General features: G+C 36.5%; 1 protein-coding gene across 1 annotated transcript; it reads right to left on the reverse strand.

The window, feature by feature from the left end:
* On the reverse strand, window positions 11,131–14,198 carry LOC107648784 (leucine-rich repeat receptor-like protein kinase PXC1). Its single transcript, XM_016352602.2, has 3 exons — window positions 13,155–14,198; window positions 12,315–12,747; window positions 11,131–12,199 (listed from the first exon to the last, which is right to left on the reverse strand). The coding sequence occupies exons 1-3, from the start codon at window positions 14,085–14,087 to the stop codon at window positions 11,517–11,519; spliced, it is 2,049 nt and encodes a 682-aa protein (XP_016208088.1). The 5' UTR covers window positions 14,088–14,198; the 3' UTR covers window positions 11,131–11,516.

The following is a 15,090-nucleotide window of genomic DNA, read 5'->3' on the forward strand; positions in this document are numbered from 1 at the left end:
AAAGAGCCTCTCTCTCTAGAATTCTATATCTAAAACATAATTTTTGTAAGAATGAAAAGTGAATGAATGATTCTGCTCCACTCCCAGCCTTTAATCTGTGTTTTCGGGTCTGAAACTGGGTCAAAAGTAGCCCAGAAATCGCCCCCAGCATTTTCTGTTAATTGCAGCACGTGACATTCTGTCACGCGTACGTGTTGGCCACGCGTATGCGTCGCTGAACGAGTTCCTGGTTACAGGTACGCGTCGCTTAACTGCTGCACTGGTCACGCATACGCGTCGTCCATGCGTATGCGTCGCTGCCAGCTTCCCAATACCTGAATTTCTTGTGTTCCTTCTATTTTTGCATACTTCCTTTCCATCCTCTAAGCCATTCCTGCCCTATAAAAGCTGAAACACTTAACATACATATCACGGCATCGAATGGTAATAAGAGAATATTAAAAATTAGTAATTTTAAGGCCAAAGAAGCATGTTTTTAATCATAGCACAAAATTGGGAAGGAAACTTAAAAACATGCAATTTACATGAATAAGTGTGAGAATACAACTCATTTCAGTATAAAATAGTGGCTCATTAGTAAGCTCACCTATGGACACCTTTTGAAATTCTCATGCTATATGGACCATGCTTACTATGTGATTGATTTTACCTCTAACTACATTGCATAGCAACCATGTTTCCCATTCTATGTCCACTAGGTGATGTAAACCAAAATTCAAAGTGTGTCATCGATTGATGTGTGATTTTCATTGTTCCTTTGTTCATTAAGTTTCTTTGCACATCAATCAATGTCCATTCATTATCCATTTCACAATCACTTAATTTTTGCTTGAGTACTTTTATGCTTCTTTATTGCTTGTTTGGTTGTCTTAACCTACAAGTTTAGAGTATTTCAAGCATACTAGAATGAGTGAGTGTATGATTTATTTTGTTTATTTGTGACATAACTTTTAATATCGGTGTGTGTGTTTTAAAACCGCATGCAAATTAGAACTCACACACTATTCTTTTTTAATGTCACACTAATTCACTCACTCCATTCTAGTGGTTCTTACCTCATTCCAACAATCTATGCTTCCTTGCTTGTGCATTTACCTGTCTCATTATATCCTGTTTCCTATTGCTCAGGATGATTTGTCATAAGCAAAAACAGAAGCGGGAGAAAGAACATGCAGCAGTCGATTAATCCACCAACCGAAGGTGGCAATCCGGAAAGTCGTTGTACCCCCTTTGCTCATCCTTGAATGCATCGAGGACGGTGCAAACTTTTAAGTGTGGCGAGGTGGTCCCGACTGATCGGCCATTTTTGGGTGGCAAATTTCTAATCCCAACACTTTCTCATTTCATTTTTAGGTCTTTTAGAGTTTTAGTTGCATTTTCTTAGTTTGCATATATATAATAAACTTAGCCAAAATAATGAAATTTTTCAAGGATTTTATCTATAGGGCACCCCAATTGATTTGAGTAAATTTTTTTTTAAGAACACATACGCATGTGAGTTTTGAGCCTAATTGTGTGGTTACATCATATAACCACTATTTTCATTCACATGTATTATTCTCTTTCTATGATTGTAATCTTTGATTTATTTGATTCTTTATGTCCATTATTTTGTGTATGAATGCATTTATATGATTGAGGCCATCGTGTCAAATAGCTCACTTACCCAAACAGCCTTACCTTTTATCTACCATTGTTAACCAACTTTGAGCCTATGCTAAACCCATTTGTTTTTAATTTTAGCACATTACTAGGCTTAAAGCGAAAAATAATAAATGTCCGTTGTTTGGATCTTTGATTAGTGTAAGAACCGCAACTAATCAACCGGTTAATTAAGTGACTATATTGCTCACGTTATGTTCCAAAAAGTTAGAGTGAGAATTTGAGGATTTAAATACGATTTTTGGACTCAGTGGGTCTTTCTGAGTAAAAAAATGTGTTTTCTATGAAAAACCATGAAAAACTGCGAACCGACAGTTGAACCAGTTGAACCGGTTTAAGTCTGCCCGGTACCGCACGAGAAAGAGTGGAGATAGTCAAAAACCTTAGAAGAATGTTAGAAATAAAAAACTGGGCGTTAATTTTAAAGGTTTGGCCCGAAGTTGGGCCAAACGGGCTAAAAATGCTAACAGGTTGAACCGGGCCCAAGTTGGGCCCAAGTCCAACATATATAAGGGTTCATTAATGAACCGTCATCTCATAAACCCACACACACATCAGAAATTGAAAAGGGAGAAGAGGAAGGAAAAAATACTATTCACCCATCACTTCAACTTGCGATATCTCGAGCTATGGCACTCCAATTTGCGTGCCGTCGCGGCTAGGCGTTCCTTGTGAAGAGCTCTACAAAACCCATATAAGAAAATGGTATGAGAAGCTTGAAATCCTCTCAGTTCTTCTCTCCAAAATATCGGGTTTTTAGGGCTTTGGGTTAAATGAGTTTTTGTGATTTTAGATGTTTAGGTTTGCTCTAATCCTTGCTTGGCATTGGATTTTGGCTATTAAATCTGTTGGAAAAGGTAAGAGACATTAAACCCTTGTGATATTATGTTTAAATGGAACCCTTGGTTGATTTGTGATGGGTTATGCATATATATAGTTTGATTATTGTGAGTTTGGAGCTTGTTGGTGCTTGTTGGAGTTACCTTGGTGGCTTTCTTGTGGCAGAGAACTCAACTTGTGCCATTTTGGAGTTTTGGTTCATATAGGGAATCGGCCAAGGTATGGTTTCAGTTTCCTCTATGTAGTATATAATATTCATGGACACTTAGGCTAGTGATCCATAGGATAGGTTTGGAAATTTATGTGTTGTTGATGATTGTTTGGGTTGTTGATGATGTGAATGTTGCTAGATAATGATGTTGGGATGTAATGTATGATGAACTTGTATGAATGTGCATTATGATTATTAATATGGAGCATAATTGAGTTGATGATGAAGATTGATATTGATGAAATGAGGATTTGTGAATGTGTTGGTGGGAGATTGTTTGATATGTGGTATATTTGATAATTAAGGTTGAGAATGATGAAGTGTGGTGGAAGTCTTGATAGAAATGGTAAATTGTAACCCAAGAGGGTAAATTGTTTTGAAAATGGGAGTTGGTATTTTTTGGTTGGGTTTGGGATGTGGAAGTTGATAAATTGATGTTTTTGTAAGTTTTGGTAAAAAGGAATTTTTGGTGAACTTTGTCTGATCATAACTCTTGTCTCAATTTTCAAAAATTTTTGAAATTTATTTAGAATTAAAGCTTATTGAAAACTCTTCAAATCGATATAAAGTTTGAAATATTTGGAATTTTGTAGAGGAAGTTATGATAATTTAAAAGTTGGTGTTGAAAATCTGAAATTCTGCAAAGTTGAAGAATTTTATGATTTCTGGTATGTGCGCACGCACAACCCTGTAAAATTTTCAACCTGTGCGCACGCACAGGCAGGGAAATGCGTTCTGTTTGTAGCGCTAGCACAGCTTGTGCGCATACATACCTAAGGAAGAATTGCAACCTGTGCGTACACACAGCCCTATATGCACGCACACGTTGGGAAGGTCAGGCTGTTGGGGGCACTAGCACAGCTTGTGCGAGTGAACAGACTTGTGAGTTCTTGTACCTGTGTGTACGCACACCCCTGTGCATACGCACACTTTTAAAAATCTTCTTGGGCATGCGCACGCACACCCCTTTGCAGACGCACACGCCCTGTTTCTCAAAATTAAACTTTGTTTTCAACTATTCCAACTTCCCAACAAGATTGTAAGCTTCTATAACACCATTTTAAGACTTTTGGGGGTTGATTTTGAGTACGAGAACATGGGAAATAATCTAAGGGTTTTAGTTGACAATTTTTATGAAAAATTAGAAAACGGAGGATTAGGTCTTGGGTGTACTGAGGATGGGTTGACGGTATGTGAAAGATAATTGATATATGAGATGAGAAATGAGGAACTATCGAGTTTGGAATGGAAATGTGAATTGACAGTGGTTAAAATGAGTCGAGGACTTTGAATGAGATAATAGATCCATGTCATGCTGAAAATGTTTTTTGAAAATCACTGATGTATCATTTTATGCTGAGATTATGAAACGTTATGTGCCCGGCAGGGACGGCGGTTGGATCCCACCTGTCGAGGTAGCGGCGGCGGCGGCTACGTAAGGACGGTGGTTTAATCCCGCTTACATTAAGATGTGAGGTCTGAGGCAAGAGTATCCCGCTCGCATCCCTTCGGATCAATAGAGCGTACAGGCGCAAAATTCTGGACAGTGATCCGAGCACTATATCTCGGGGGTTCCCATATGATGATTCCGAAGGGCGACATCTCCATGGAGGTGTGTCAGGTTGGCAGTTGAACCTACAATGTGATATCACAGCCAATAGGGTAGGCATTCATTGTGTGCATTTTCTATCTATTTGCATGCTTTGCCGACTTGAAATTGCTTGCCTATTTGTATAACATGTCTAAGTGCTATTTGAATTAAATGCCTATTATGCTTCTACATGTGTTTTACTTGCATTGTATAAGATTGTGTTTTCTACTTGGATTGAGGAGGTTCGGAAGGCGGTGGCAATGGGATCGCATGGAGGATAGGTTGGTGAAGGCTGTGGGATAGCGGTGTTTAGTTAAAATAGAAATCTCCTAAGATAAAATGCCCTATTTATTTATGTGAAAGTTATATATATGATACTTATTTGTTTTAGTATGCCTTAAGATTGAATCTTGTGATGGATATGAAGTCTAGGATTGCCTTTGGCGTCCCGGGGTCTTATATCTTACATCATTGGGTACTGTTACCATACTGAGAACCTCCGGTTCTCATATCATATTTCAGTTGTGTTTTTCAAATGCAGGTCGCAACCCACCTCGGTGAGTTGCTGGGTGGTGACAGAAGCGGAGGATCCGGATATCTTTTGGAGTCTTTTGAATTATTTTGTTTATACATCTCTCACTTTTGTATTTTTGTTTTGCCTAGAGGCTTGTATATTGAGAGAACAAAACTTGTATAAGCTGTTTTTACTGTCTGGTTCTGTATATCTGTATAGGGTTAGCCGGCTTAAACTCCGCGAGCCGTGGCTAGACTCTTATGATATTATACTGTGATATTTTGTTATACTATATCTATTTCTTGGGCTTTAAGTTAGTTGCTCCATTTATACGTTTTGCGCTTTTCAAATCCTATTTTTGAGCTATATTATTCATCGGTCTTCTAGACTATATTATTCCTTTCTATATATTATATGTACAGCTTAGAACTGTCATAATCTCTGATTAACCTTTGCTTTACGATGCGTGGTAAAGCTTAGGCTAATTAGGGTGTTACAATTAGCTTAGGCTAGTAAGAGTGTTTATCATTTAATTGTAGGAGAGTTGGGAACACTGTGTAGAGATAAAAATGTGTTCTTAGTAGTTTTGTTAAAAATTTTCAGAATTGGGTACATACTCATGCATTAATTATATTTAAACCATATGCATTGATAATTTTGTATATATCTTATTAAAAAAAAGAGAAAAATAAAAGAAAAAAATGAGAAAAATAAAAAGAAAAAAAATAGAAAAAGAAAAAGAAAGAAAAAGAAAAACAATAGGAAGGGGACAAAATGCCCCAAAGTAAAGTTCAATAATAATCAATGCATATGGGTTGTGATAAAAAAGAGAATGCATGAGTGTGTGAAAAAGTAAAGAATGGGTAGTTATGTTAGCATTTAAATTGTATAGGTTGTCATAGGTTAGGTGGGAAGTTTAAGTTAATCAAAGATTCAAATTTCAAGTTCACTTAGCCATATGCATCCTTACCTTGACCCTAGCTCCATTACAACCTTATGAAAAGTCTTCATGATACTTGTATGCATGCATGGAATAATTTTTTATTATTAGACGAAAAATAAATCTTAGAAAACATGACTAGAGGAGAATTGAGTGAATCAACCCTATATACACTTGAGCGACTAGAGCGGACACACATCCGGTGAGGGTTCGATCGCTCAATTACATGTTTTCACCTATGATCATCTCTTTTCTTGCAAGTTGTAAATTCTTTTCAATCAATTCAATTATCATTTTGACTTGGTTGTTAATACCTTTAGCCGTCATGTTCATATATGTATTCTTGGAGATTGATTTATTTTGACCAAGTAATTGCATGCATTTAGATAGATTGCATTTAGATAGTTTGTTTGCATTGAATAAATGTTGGTACCTTTTGTCTCTTTCTTAAGTTTAGCATGAGGATATGCTTAGTTTAAGTGTGGGGAGGTTTGATAAACCTCAATTTTGTGGTTTATCTTGTGTTGAATTTAGGGGATTTTATCAACTTATCCCATATTTATTCAATGAAATAGTATGTTTTGTGAAATTCTCCCTAATTTGTGCTTAAGAGTGACAACATACTTTTTAGGCCTTTAAATTGCTAATTCTAATCCACTTTAATTCCATTCGATGCCGTCATATGTTTGTTGAGTGATTTCAGATTCATAAGGCAAGTATTGGATGGAAGAAGTGAAGAGAAAAGCATGCAAAGTGGAGAATTCATGATGAAATGAGCATTTGGAGAATTCAGGGCCACACAGACGCGTCATCCACACGTACGCGTGAGAAGGACATTCATGGCCACGCGCACGCATCACCCACGTGTACGCGTGAGGAGGAATTTTGGAAACGACGCACATGCGTCGACCACGCACACGCGTGATGTTGGGCACGTGACCTCATTGAAGGCAATACACTGGGGGCAATTTTTGAGCTAACCAGGCCTAAATCCAACTCATTTCTGAGGCTATTTGATGCAGAACTCAAGATGGATAAAGGAGGGGAGCAATTAGACTAGCTTAGGACCATGTAGGGTAGTTTTCTAGAGAGAGAAGCTCCCTTTTCTCTATAAAATTAGGGTTTTAGGTTAATTTCATTTTAGATCTAGGGTTTAATTTCTTGTTTTCATCTAGTTTTCTTTACAATTTATTGTTCCTACATCTTTATTTTCTTAGTTTGCATTGTTAATTTCCCTTTTATGCCTCTTTTTATGTTGATGAACTTTTATTGATTTTAATTTCTTTTAATGCAATTGATGTCTTTTTATGTTTCTTTGTTGTTTGCTTGAGTTCTTGTTGTTATTTTCTTGTATTGGGTTGATGTAGATTTTATTATTCTTGCAATTTAACATGCTTTCCTTTCCTGCCTTTCAGGTATTTAAAAAAATGCTTGCTTGGATGTTAGAGTAGCTTTTTGAGCATTCTTGGCTTTAAAAGAGAAATTAGGTGATCTTGAGTCATTAATACCCAATTTAGATTGGTGATCTAGAGTTGTTAGTTAATATTATTCCCATTGACTCTAATCTCTTGCTAATTCAATTAGTAAGTTGATTAGGACTTATGGATTGAGATTAACTAGTCCTATTTGACTTTCTCTCAACATGAAGATAACATTATACCTTCTTCCTATGTTGGAGATGACGAAATAGGATTAGCTCTTGTTAAGTATTGTATCATGATTAAATGACTAGGATAGGAAGCCTTAATTTCTCAAACCTTGCCATGAATACCTCTTTTTAGTATTTGCTATCCTTCGTTGTTTGCTTTATTTTATTGTCATTTAAATTCTTGTTTCTTTATCAACCCATCATGTGAAACTCATAACCAATAATTGAGCACTCGATTGTGATTCCTAGGGAGAACAACCTGGACTAATACTTGGTTATTTTTATTGGGTTGGACTTGTGACAACCAAAATTAAACTTTGATTGAGTGTTATTTGTTGGTTGGGAACTATACTTCGACGAGATTATTTGTGTGAAATTCCTAACCAACGATAATACTGCATCACACATTGTTAAAAATTGTGTACTAAATTGTCTATTTGAACACATACTTTCTATCTTTGTGAATATTTAATCCAAGCTTTTTATAAATTTTCTTTGTAAAAAATAAACTTCTATGAAGCTGTCTATATTGAAATGCTATTAATCTAAATGAATCCAGGTTCAAAAAAATCTAGAAAAACAAGATTAAATTGTCTAAAACACCAAATTTCTTTACGAATACACCGTAAACTATTCAGAATACACCGAAAAACATGCATACATATTTTTCTATAAATTATAACCATGAGATACGAAAACTCTGTAATTTGAATTGTTACCCTCCATAAGTATTGAATTGTTTATGTATTGTATATTTAAAATAAACAAATTCCTTCAGATAGTTGAAGACACTAATTTTGAAATAAACATGTCAAAATGAAACAAAACAAGAAAATATAAAAAAGTGGAGCATGCAGAATGCACAGAAATTGTTTCACAGTACGCCAAAATAGTGTCACACTACACCAGAAAAACTATCCTATGCTACTAAATCTTTGAACTGATAATTCATAATATGTCCAAGATAACTTTACGAAATTTGACTGCACCACAAAAAGGTTCAATTGAAAAAAGTAAATCGTATATTACCACAACTATTAACATGCACAAACTCAATTTTTCGTATTTAAAGAACATCACTTTTACCTCGGTTAGATCTTTCTTTTATTTTTTCTTTGAAGCATTTGCAATCTATTTTTTCAGTGTTTGACCCCAATCTATTTTTCAGACATCCGCTTGTTCTAATCCATGGAGGGCTTTGAAACTCATTAATATCTTCCCAATGAAGCATCATGGTGAGATAACGAACATTTTCCTTTACTTTTGGCTTTGTATTCTTGCATCTTAGCCATAACATTATCGTAAGCACGGTGCAGAATCGCAGTCAACTCCTCAGATTATGATGTAAATTCACAAATATTTTGTGATCAAAACACCAAATCATCAAATCTCCTGCTTTTTGACTCCAATGGAGGTTCGTTGTGGCTGCTCTTGATATATGTGTGCCTCCTCCTTACGTTCTTGCTCCATCGTTCCAATATATATCTTGGTGATACTTTATTTACTTGCTCAAAGCATAACACGCTCAGAGAATGACTGAACAATATCCCTCTTGACTCAAATAATAACCACTGGCATTCAAATTGAGCTTATATAATGTCATATGCAAGTGCAAACTTGTTGAATGTTAAGTTTGAAACCTGTTCCAAAACTTCATATACTGTATAACCTAGAGCGAACTGAGTTGTTCTTGTGATGCAATTCACCTTTTCTCTAAATTGTGCTTGAATTTTCCTAAACATCGCTTGAGTATACACACACTGAAATTGAGTTTCTATTGAGGATTTTGTTGCACAAGGTATGACAATATAAAAATTTGCAACATCCAATTCTCTCTCTCTGCTCTCTACTTCCTAGGAAATTATCATACTGTTTGACGAATTATATAAGTAAACTGTTGTGCGTAATAAACTTGTTAAAAAAAAAGAAAGCATGCTCTCACTCCTATGTGTGCTTCTCATCCCGGCCTAGAAGTGGTGATCCAGATAAACTAGAATCCATAAATGACAAGCTTCGTAAAGCTCTGAAAAATTCATAAAAATACTAAGTTAGAACCGAAAATATACCAAAAGACATACAGTTTAACACCTCTACTGGACACCATTACACCGAAACACATAAAAATATCAGTTAATTCTAATAAAGACACAATTACCTGAAAGCCACTTGTTGTCTCCAACATCGAACTTCATCAAAAAATCATTCTAATTCCTATCAAATGCTTCTTTGTAAGAGAGTTTCATACAACATGACTCATCTTGGGTACAATTTTTTCGTATCGCTTGTAGCCATTTAATTTACTTGGGACTTTCTTCATGATATGTCAAATACACCACCGGTGAATAGTTGTAGGTATACAAACCTCAATAACCCTTTGCATCGATGCTCATTAATCGGTAAGAATTTCTTTTGGAGCATTGCCTCCCATGCAACGAAACCAACATTCAAATAACCATTTGAATGATTGAATATCCTCATTTTTCATCAAAGCACATCCCAGAAATATTAACTAACCGTGGTGATTCACCCCAACAAAAGAACCAAAAACCAAATTATACCTAAATACAACGACACATGATTAAAATAGAAATATAAAATAGGATAAGTAGAGTTTCACATAACATCTTAAGACACCATCTAATTTAAAAGTTGGAATATTTTTACAAATTACCCTCTCAGCCTAGTTTGCATTGGAGAAAGGAAGAAGTTTCCTATAAGTTCGGTAGCTCAGCATGACTTCCGAACAGATGTATATACAAAAATAGTACTTATAACGTTATCAAAATGAAAAAGCTTACATAAAGGAAGAAACTCCCCTGTAGTCGACTTCACATGAAGTTGTTTCTGGATAGATGACACGTTTTACCATTTGGTTTAAAAAAAATGATTTATTTTATATAGATGATTTAATTAAAAAACTAATTGATATAGCTATGATGTTAGATTTTTTACCGTATTTTATTTTAGAAATAAATTGACTAATTTAAATTGAGAGATTGTAGTTAATTATTTACTATATAATTTTTTTAATTTCTCAATTTAAATTAGTCAATTTATTTTTAAAATAAAATATGGTAAAAAATCTAACATTATAGCTATATCAATTGATTTTTTAATTAAATTATTTATATAAAATAAACTAATTTTTTTAAAATCAAATGATAACACGTGTCATTCATCTAAAAATAACTTCATGTGAAGTCGATTGCAAGTAAATTTCTACCTTACATAAAACATTTTTATTCTTAAAAGGTTAAATTTTAGGTAGCTACTCTAATAAAGATTTAATGATTATCATTATGTGAAGATACATCATTTTAACCATTAGATCATCATTGATTTTATTTGAAGTAAAAGTGTTATCTTTATTTAAAATGTTGCTAAATAAATAAATTACATTTTTTAAACAAGGATCATCATGAAAAGATGTTTTTGGCATCTTCATGAGAGTAGTTCCCTAAATTTTATCCGGCATGCCGACACACACCACTCACCTTGTCTGTCTTTGTTTCGTTTGTTTTTCCTCTTAAAATCTATTTTTTCACTGCTCATCGATTTACTTTGCATTATAAAACAGTCACTGCATACTTTACGAGAATCTCAACTGCAAGTGGGGCCAGTTGATACAAGAGACTAGTTATGTCTCAAGATCCGCTTTAGCATAAACCCCAAAATGTGCATCTAGAATTCAACTAATAAATATCACCACATACTCTAAGTTAGCTGCAAAAAAAATATCAGACTCTACTTACTAGCTGCATACAAGCAGTAATAGATAACATTTCATGACTAAGCGCATAAATTACACAAAGAAATTAATAACAACAATAATTAACACAATTATTTGAAGTATCACCCAGTACAACAAGTGACAATAGGCAGATAATAATGCAACCCGAGAACAGAGGAACCAGTGCAGAAATGAACAATCAGATTCATCAAGGGATACTCAGATACTCCCCAATCCCATTGTTACTATCACTTCAAACATTGGATACATTTATAAGTCGGTGTATTATGATACAAATTGTATCCGAATACAAAGTTATAAATATATGGCTTCTTCAAAATGACAGATATCTTGAAATGGAGAGAGTAAGCATTATTAAGCTAGGCCATGCCATCTTCAGTTGTGGGAATGGAAGGCGAAAGCGAATTGCGCGACTCATCAAAATCCTCCACAAGAGGCGATTGTTCCACCCTGATATCCTCAATCATCTTCACAACTTCCAACGTAGTTGGCCTCTTCTCAGGCTCCAATTCCGTACAAACCAACCCCACATTCATCATGGCGAGAAGCTCATCCTCAATGTTCTTGTACCTCAGCAGTTCCTGATCAAACACCTCCGCGTTCCACTCCTCACTATCCTTCACAAGGGAACGAACCCATTTGGGAAGATCCAAGTGTGGTTCCTCCAACTCCGTCCGAGGCCGCGGCATGGAAGGATGCTGATGAGACGGTGCTTTGCCAGTTAGAACCTCCAAGATCAAGACGCCGAAGCTGTAGACATCGGCTTGCTGGGAAAGTTTCTTGTGTTCTGATTGCTCCGGTGCTTTGTAATCGCCCAACTTGGCTACGGCGTGGACGGGATTAAGGAGGAGGAAGAGGCCGAAGTCGGAGATGCATGCAGCGCCGTTCTTGTCGAGAAGGACGTTGGAAGATTTGATGTTGCCGTGAGGGATCTTGGCAGCACTGTACTCTGCATGAATGCGAGCTAGTCCTCTGGCTGCTCCTAACACCAGGCTTATTCTTGTCGTCCAATCTAATGGGATTCTTCCTGCTCCACGGTTCCCTGTCCATATACACCATTACCATGTTGAACAAATTTAAAATAAGCTAACCTAACTAAAACTAAACCCAATGGAAGAGGCATTAGGGAAGCATAATTGAGAAAAACTTATACTAACCATGAAGAAGTGTATGCAAGCTTCCATTGGGAAGATAATCATAGACAAGAAGCTTTTCTTCCTTGGCATAGTAAAACGCTCTGAGCCTCGCAATGTTTGGGTGCTTCATCTTCCCCACAACATCCATGTACTGCTCAAACTCGCTCCTCTCACAAGGGTTCGCATCCTTCAGCCTCTTCACCGCCACCGTGCACCCGTCATCCAGCACCGCCCTATACACAGTCCCCAAGCTCCCCTTCCCTAGCATCTCTGCCGATGCGCGAAGCAGATCCTCCAGCTCAAACTGGCTTCTCCTGTCGAAGAACACCAGCCTGCTCCGCTCAGTGTCCACCGTTCCATCACTGTCCCTTTCTGCCCCGCTGCCACTAGCGTACACCTTCTTCTCGCTCCCGTAGCTGCTCTCACTCTTCCTCTTGCCGCTTTCACTCCCAACCTATATACATTGCATAAATACTAATACAAGTATTAAATAACATACACAAATATCGCAATTTTAAGAAATTTAAAATCAACAATGTTTACTGTATCAGCACAACTTATTATTTTAGGCCAAATAACATACACAAATTATTGTTTTCAGTCAATAATCAGTCCACAAATTTATTGATATAGAAAGAAAAGTCTAAATACATCCGTAAAATAGTAGTATAAATATAATACTGGCCAGTATAAATAAAAAATTAACGGCCTCGAGCTTTTCTCATTTGAAATGGGAGAAAATTAGAAACCGATTTTTAAAATCACAGTACGACGCACATGTATGTATAATTGAATATGTATACAATACGCATGCAGTAGTGTATGCGAGTAAAAATGAAGTTTTGTGTAGGACAGCCCCACCATTGAGTTTGAGGTTCTCCCACCGGCGCAGCAGTGCGCCACGGTGAAAGAGACAACCACAAGAAACACCACGCAAACCGCCACTACAATTGCCACGATCACCCCCGGACTTAAACCTTTCCGTGATGGTGGGTTCTTCGGAACTGCGACTACGCTACTTGTTTTCGGTATAACGCTCGGGTTTGAAGGAACAGTTTTGTTATCAGAAGAGGACGAAGGAGAAGGAGTCTCGGTGGAGGAACATTTTGGCAGTGGTGAATCACCACAAAGTGCGCCATTCCCAGCGAAGCTTGCAATACCAAACCTGTTGAGCATGGAATTCGGTAAGTGTCCGACGAGTTCGTTATTGGTTATGTTGAGCTCCTTGAGGTTAACGAGGAAAGAAGAGAAATCGGGGACTTCGCCTGAAAGAGCGTTGTTCTGGAGGCGGAGCGTGAGGAGGTGAGTTAAACTTGAAATTTCCTTGGGAACCGGTCCTCGGAGGTTGTTATCGGAGATGTCAAGCCTCACGAGGAGCCTGAGGGAGGAAATCTCCAGAGGAACCTCGCCGGAAAAGTCGTTGCCGGAGAGATAGAGGAGTTCGAGGTCGGTGCAGTTGCAAAGAGTGGAAACGGTGCCGTTTAGGCGATTGTCGTGGAGATCAAGGAATCGGAGGTAGGAGAGTAATGAAAGGGAATGGATGGGGCCTCGGAGATTGAGGGAAGGGAGGGAGAGTGCCACCACTCTGCCGTTTGGGGAGCACTCGACGCCGCGCCAAGCGGAGGCCGCGGCGCAAGCATCGGCGCCTGTCCAATTTGTTAGGAGAGAGGCGTGTGCGTCGGTTTGGAGGCGGAATTTGGTGAGTGCGTGTGTATCATTTTGTGGTGCACTCTCGCATTTGAAGCACATAAACGCCAATGCCAAAGTAAGAATAAGAAGAGGAACCTTGTCCATGATATGGTGTGGGGGAGGAAGTGTGAGAGGGGAGCAAAGGATTAGTGTGTTTTTCGAAATTAAAAGGTGGGGAAGAAGGTTCTTGATTGGTGACTGGTGACTGGTGTCAAAGATTATGGAAAATAGGGAGGGGAGGAGGAAGCCCGTATTAAAAGAGAATTAATTAAGACAAAATAAAAAATATTAATTACCTAAATTTTTTTATAATTTGAAACAGTAATCATATTTGCAAAAAAAAAAGAAAAAAATTATTTTTAATATAGAAATGAAGATAATATTTTTGTTGAATATTAATATTTGAATTGTATTATTATGAATGTGTAAAAAACTTGTCCAACGTACATTTTACGTGTTGGCTAAAATGTTGACATTTTGTAGGATGCCAGGGTGTGTGTTTGATACGTATCATCATTCCGGTAAAACGCAAGGTATATATTGGACACGCGTTAATATTCTGGCCAACTTAAACATATTTTTTCACATTCATAATACTGTTATATATTTTAAACATCAATATTTAACTAAAACACTATTTTTATTTTCAAACTAAAAATAATTTCTAGAAAAACGTGGTATGATTTTTTTTTTTTAATTGAAAATGTGGCATGATTGGAGAGAACGTGCGTTGATTGAGAGAAAAAGGTACTTCCTGTGCTATCAAAAGTAATTCACTCCTTTTAAAAAAGAAAATTTTGAATATTCAATGTGGTAAAAATTCCTTTTTTAATAATAAAAAATGTAAGATAAATTAGTTTATACAATGATACCAAAAAAAAGACAATATTATAATAGAAGATCGGATTATAGTTTATGTAATTTTTAGTGTTCAAGTACTTTTATTATAAAAAAAAAAAAATTAACAGGTTGAATTTAAGTGTGATTTATACTTTAATCTAGCTTTTGTGTGCAAATGAGGTTGTTGCAATGTAATTATATGTTCGGTAAGGTTTTGTGTGCAAATGAGGTTGTTATGTAATTATATGTTGTGGTAAGGTAATTGAGA

Source organism: Arachis ipaensis, chromosome B06 (assembly GCF_000816755.2).
Source record: "Arachis ipaensis cultivar K30076 chromosome B06, Araip1.1, whole genome shotgun sequence".
Taxonomy (NCBI): Eukaryota; Viridiplantae; Streptophyta; class Magnoliopsida; order Fabales; family Fabaceae; genus Arachis; species Arachis ipaensis.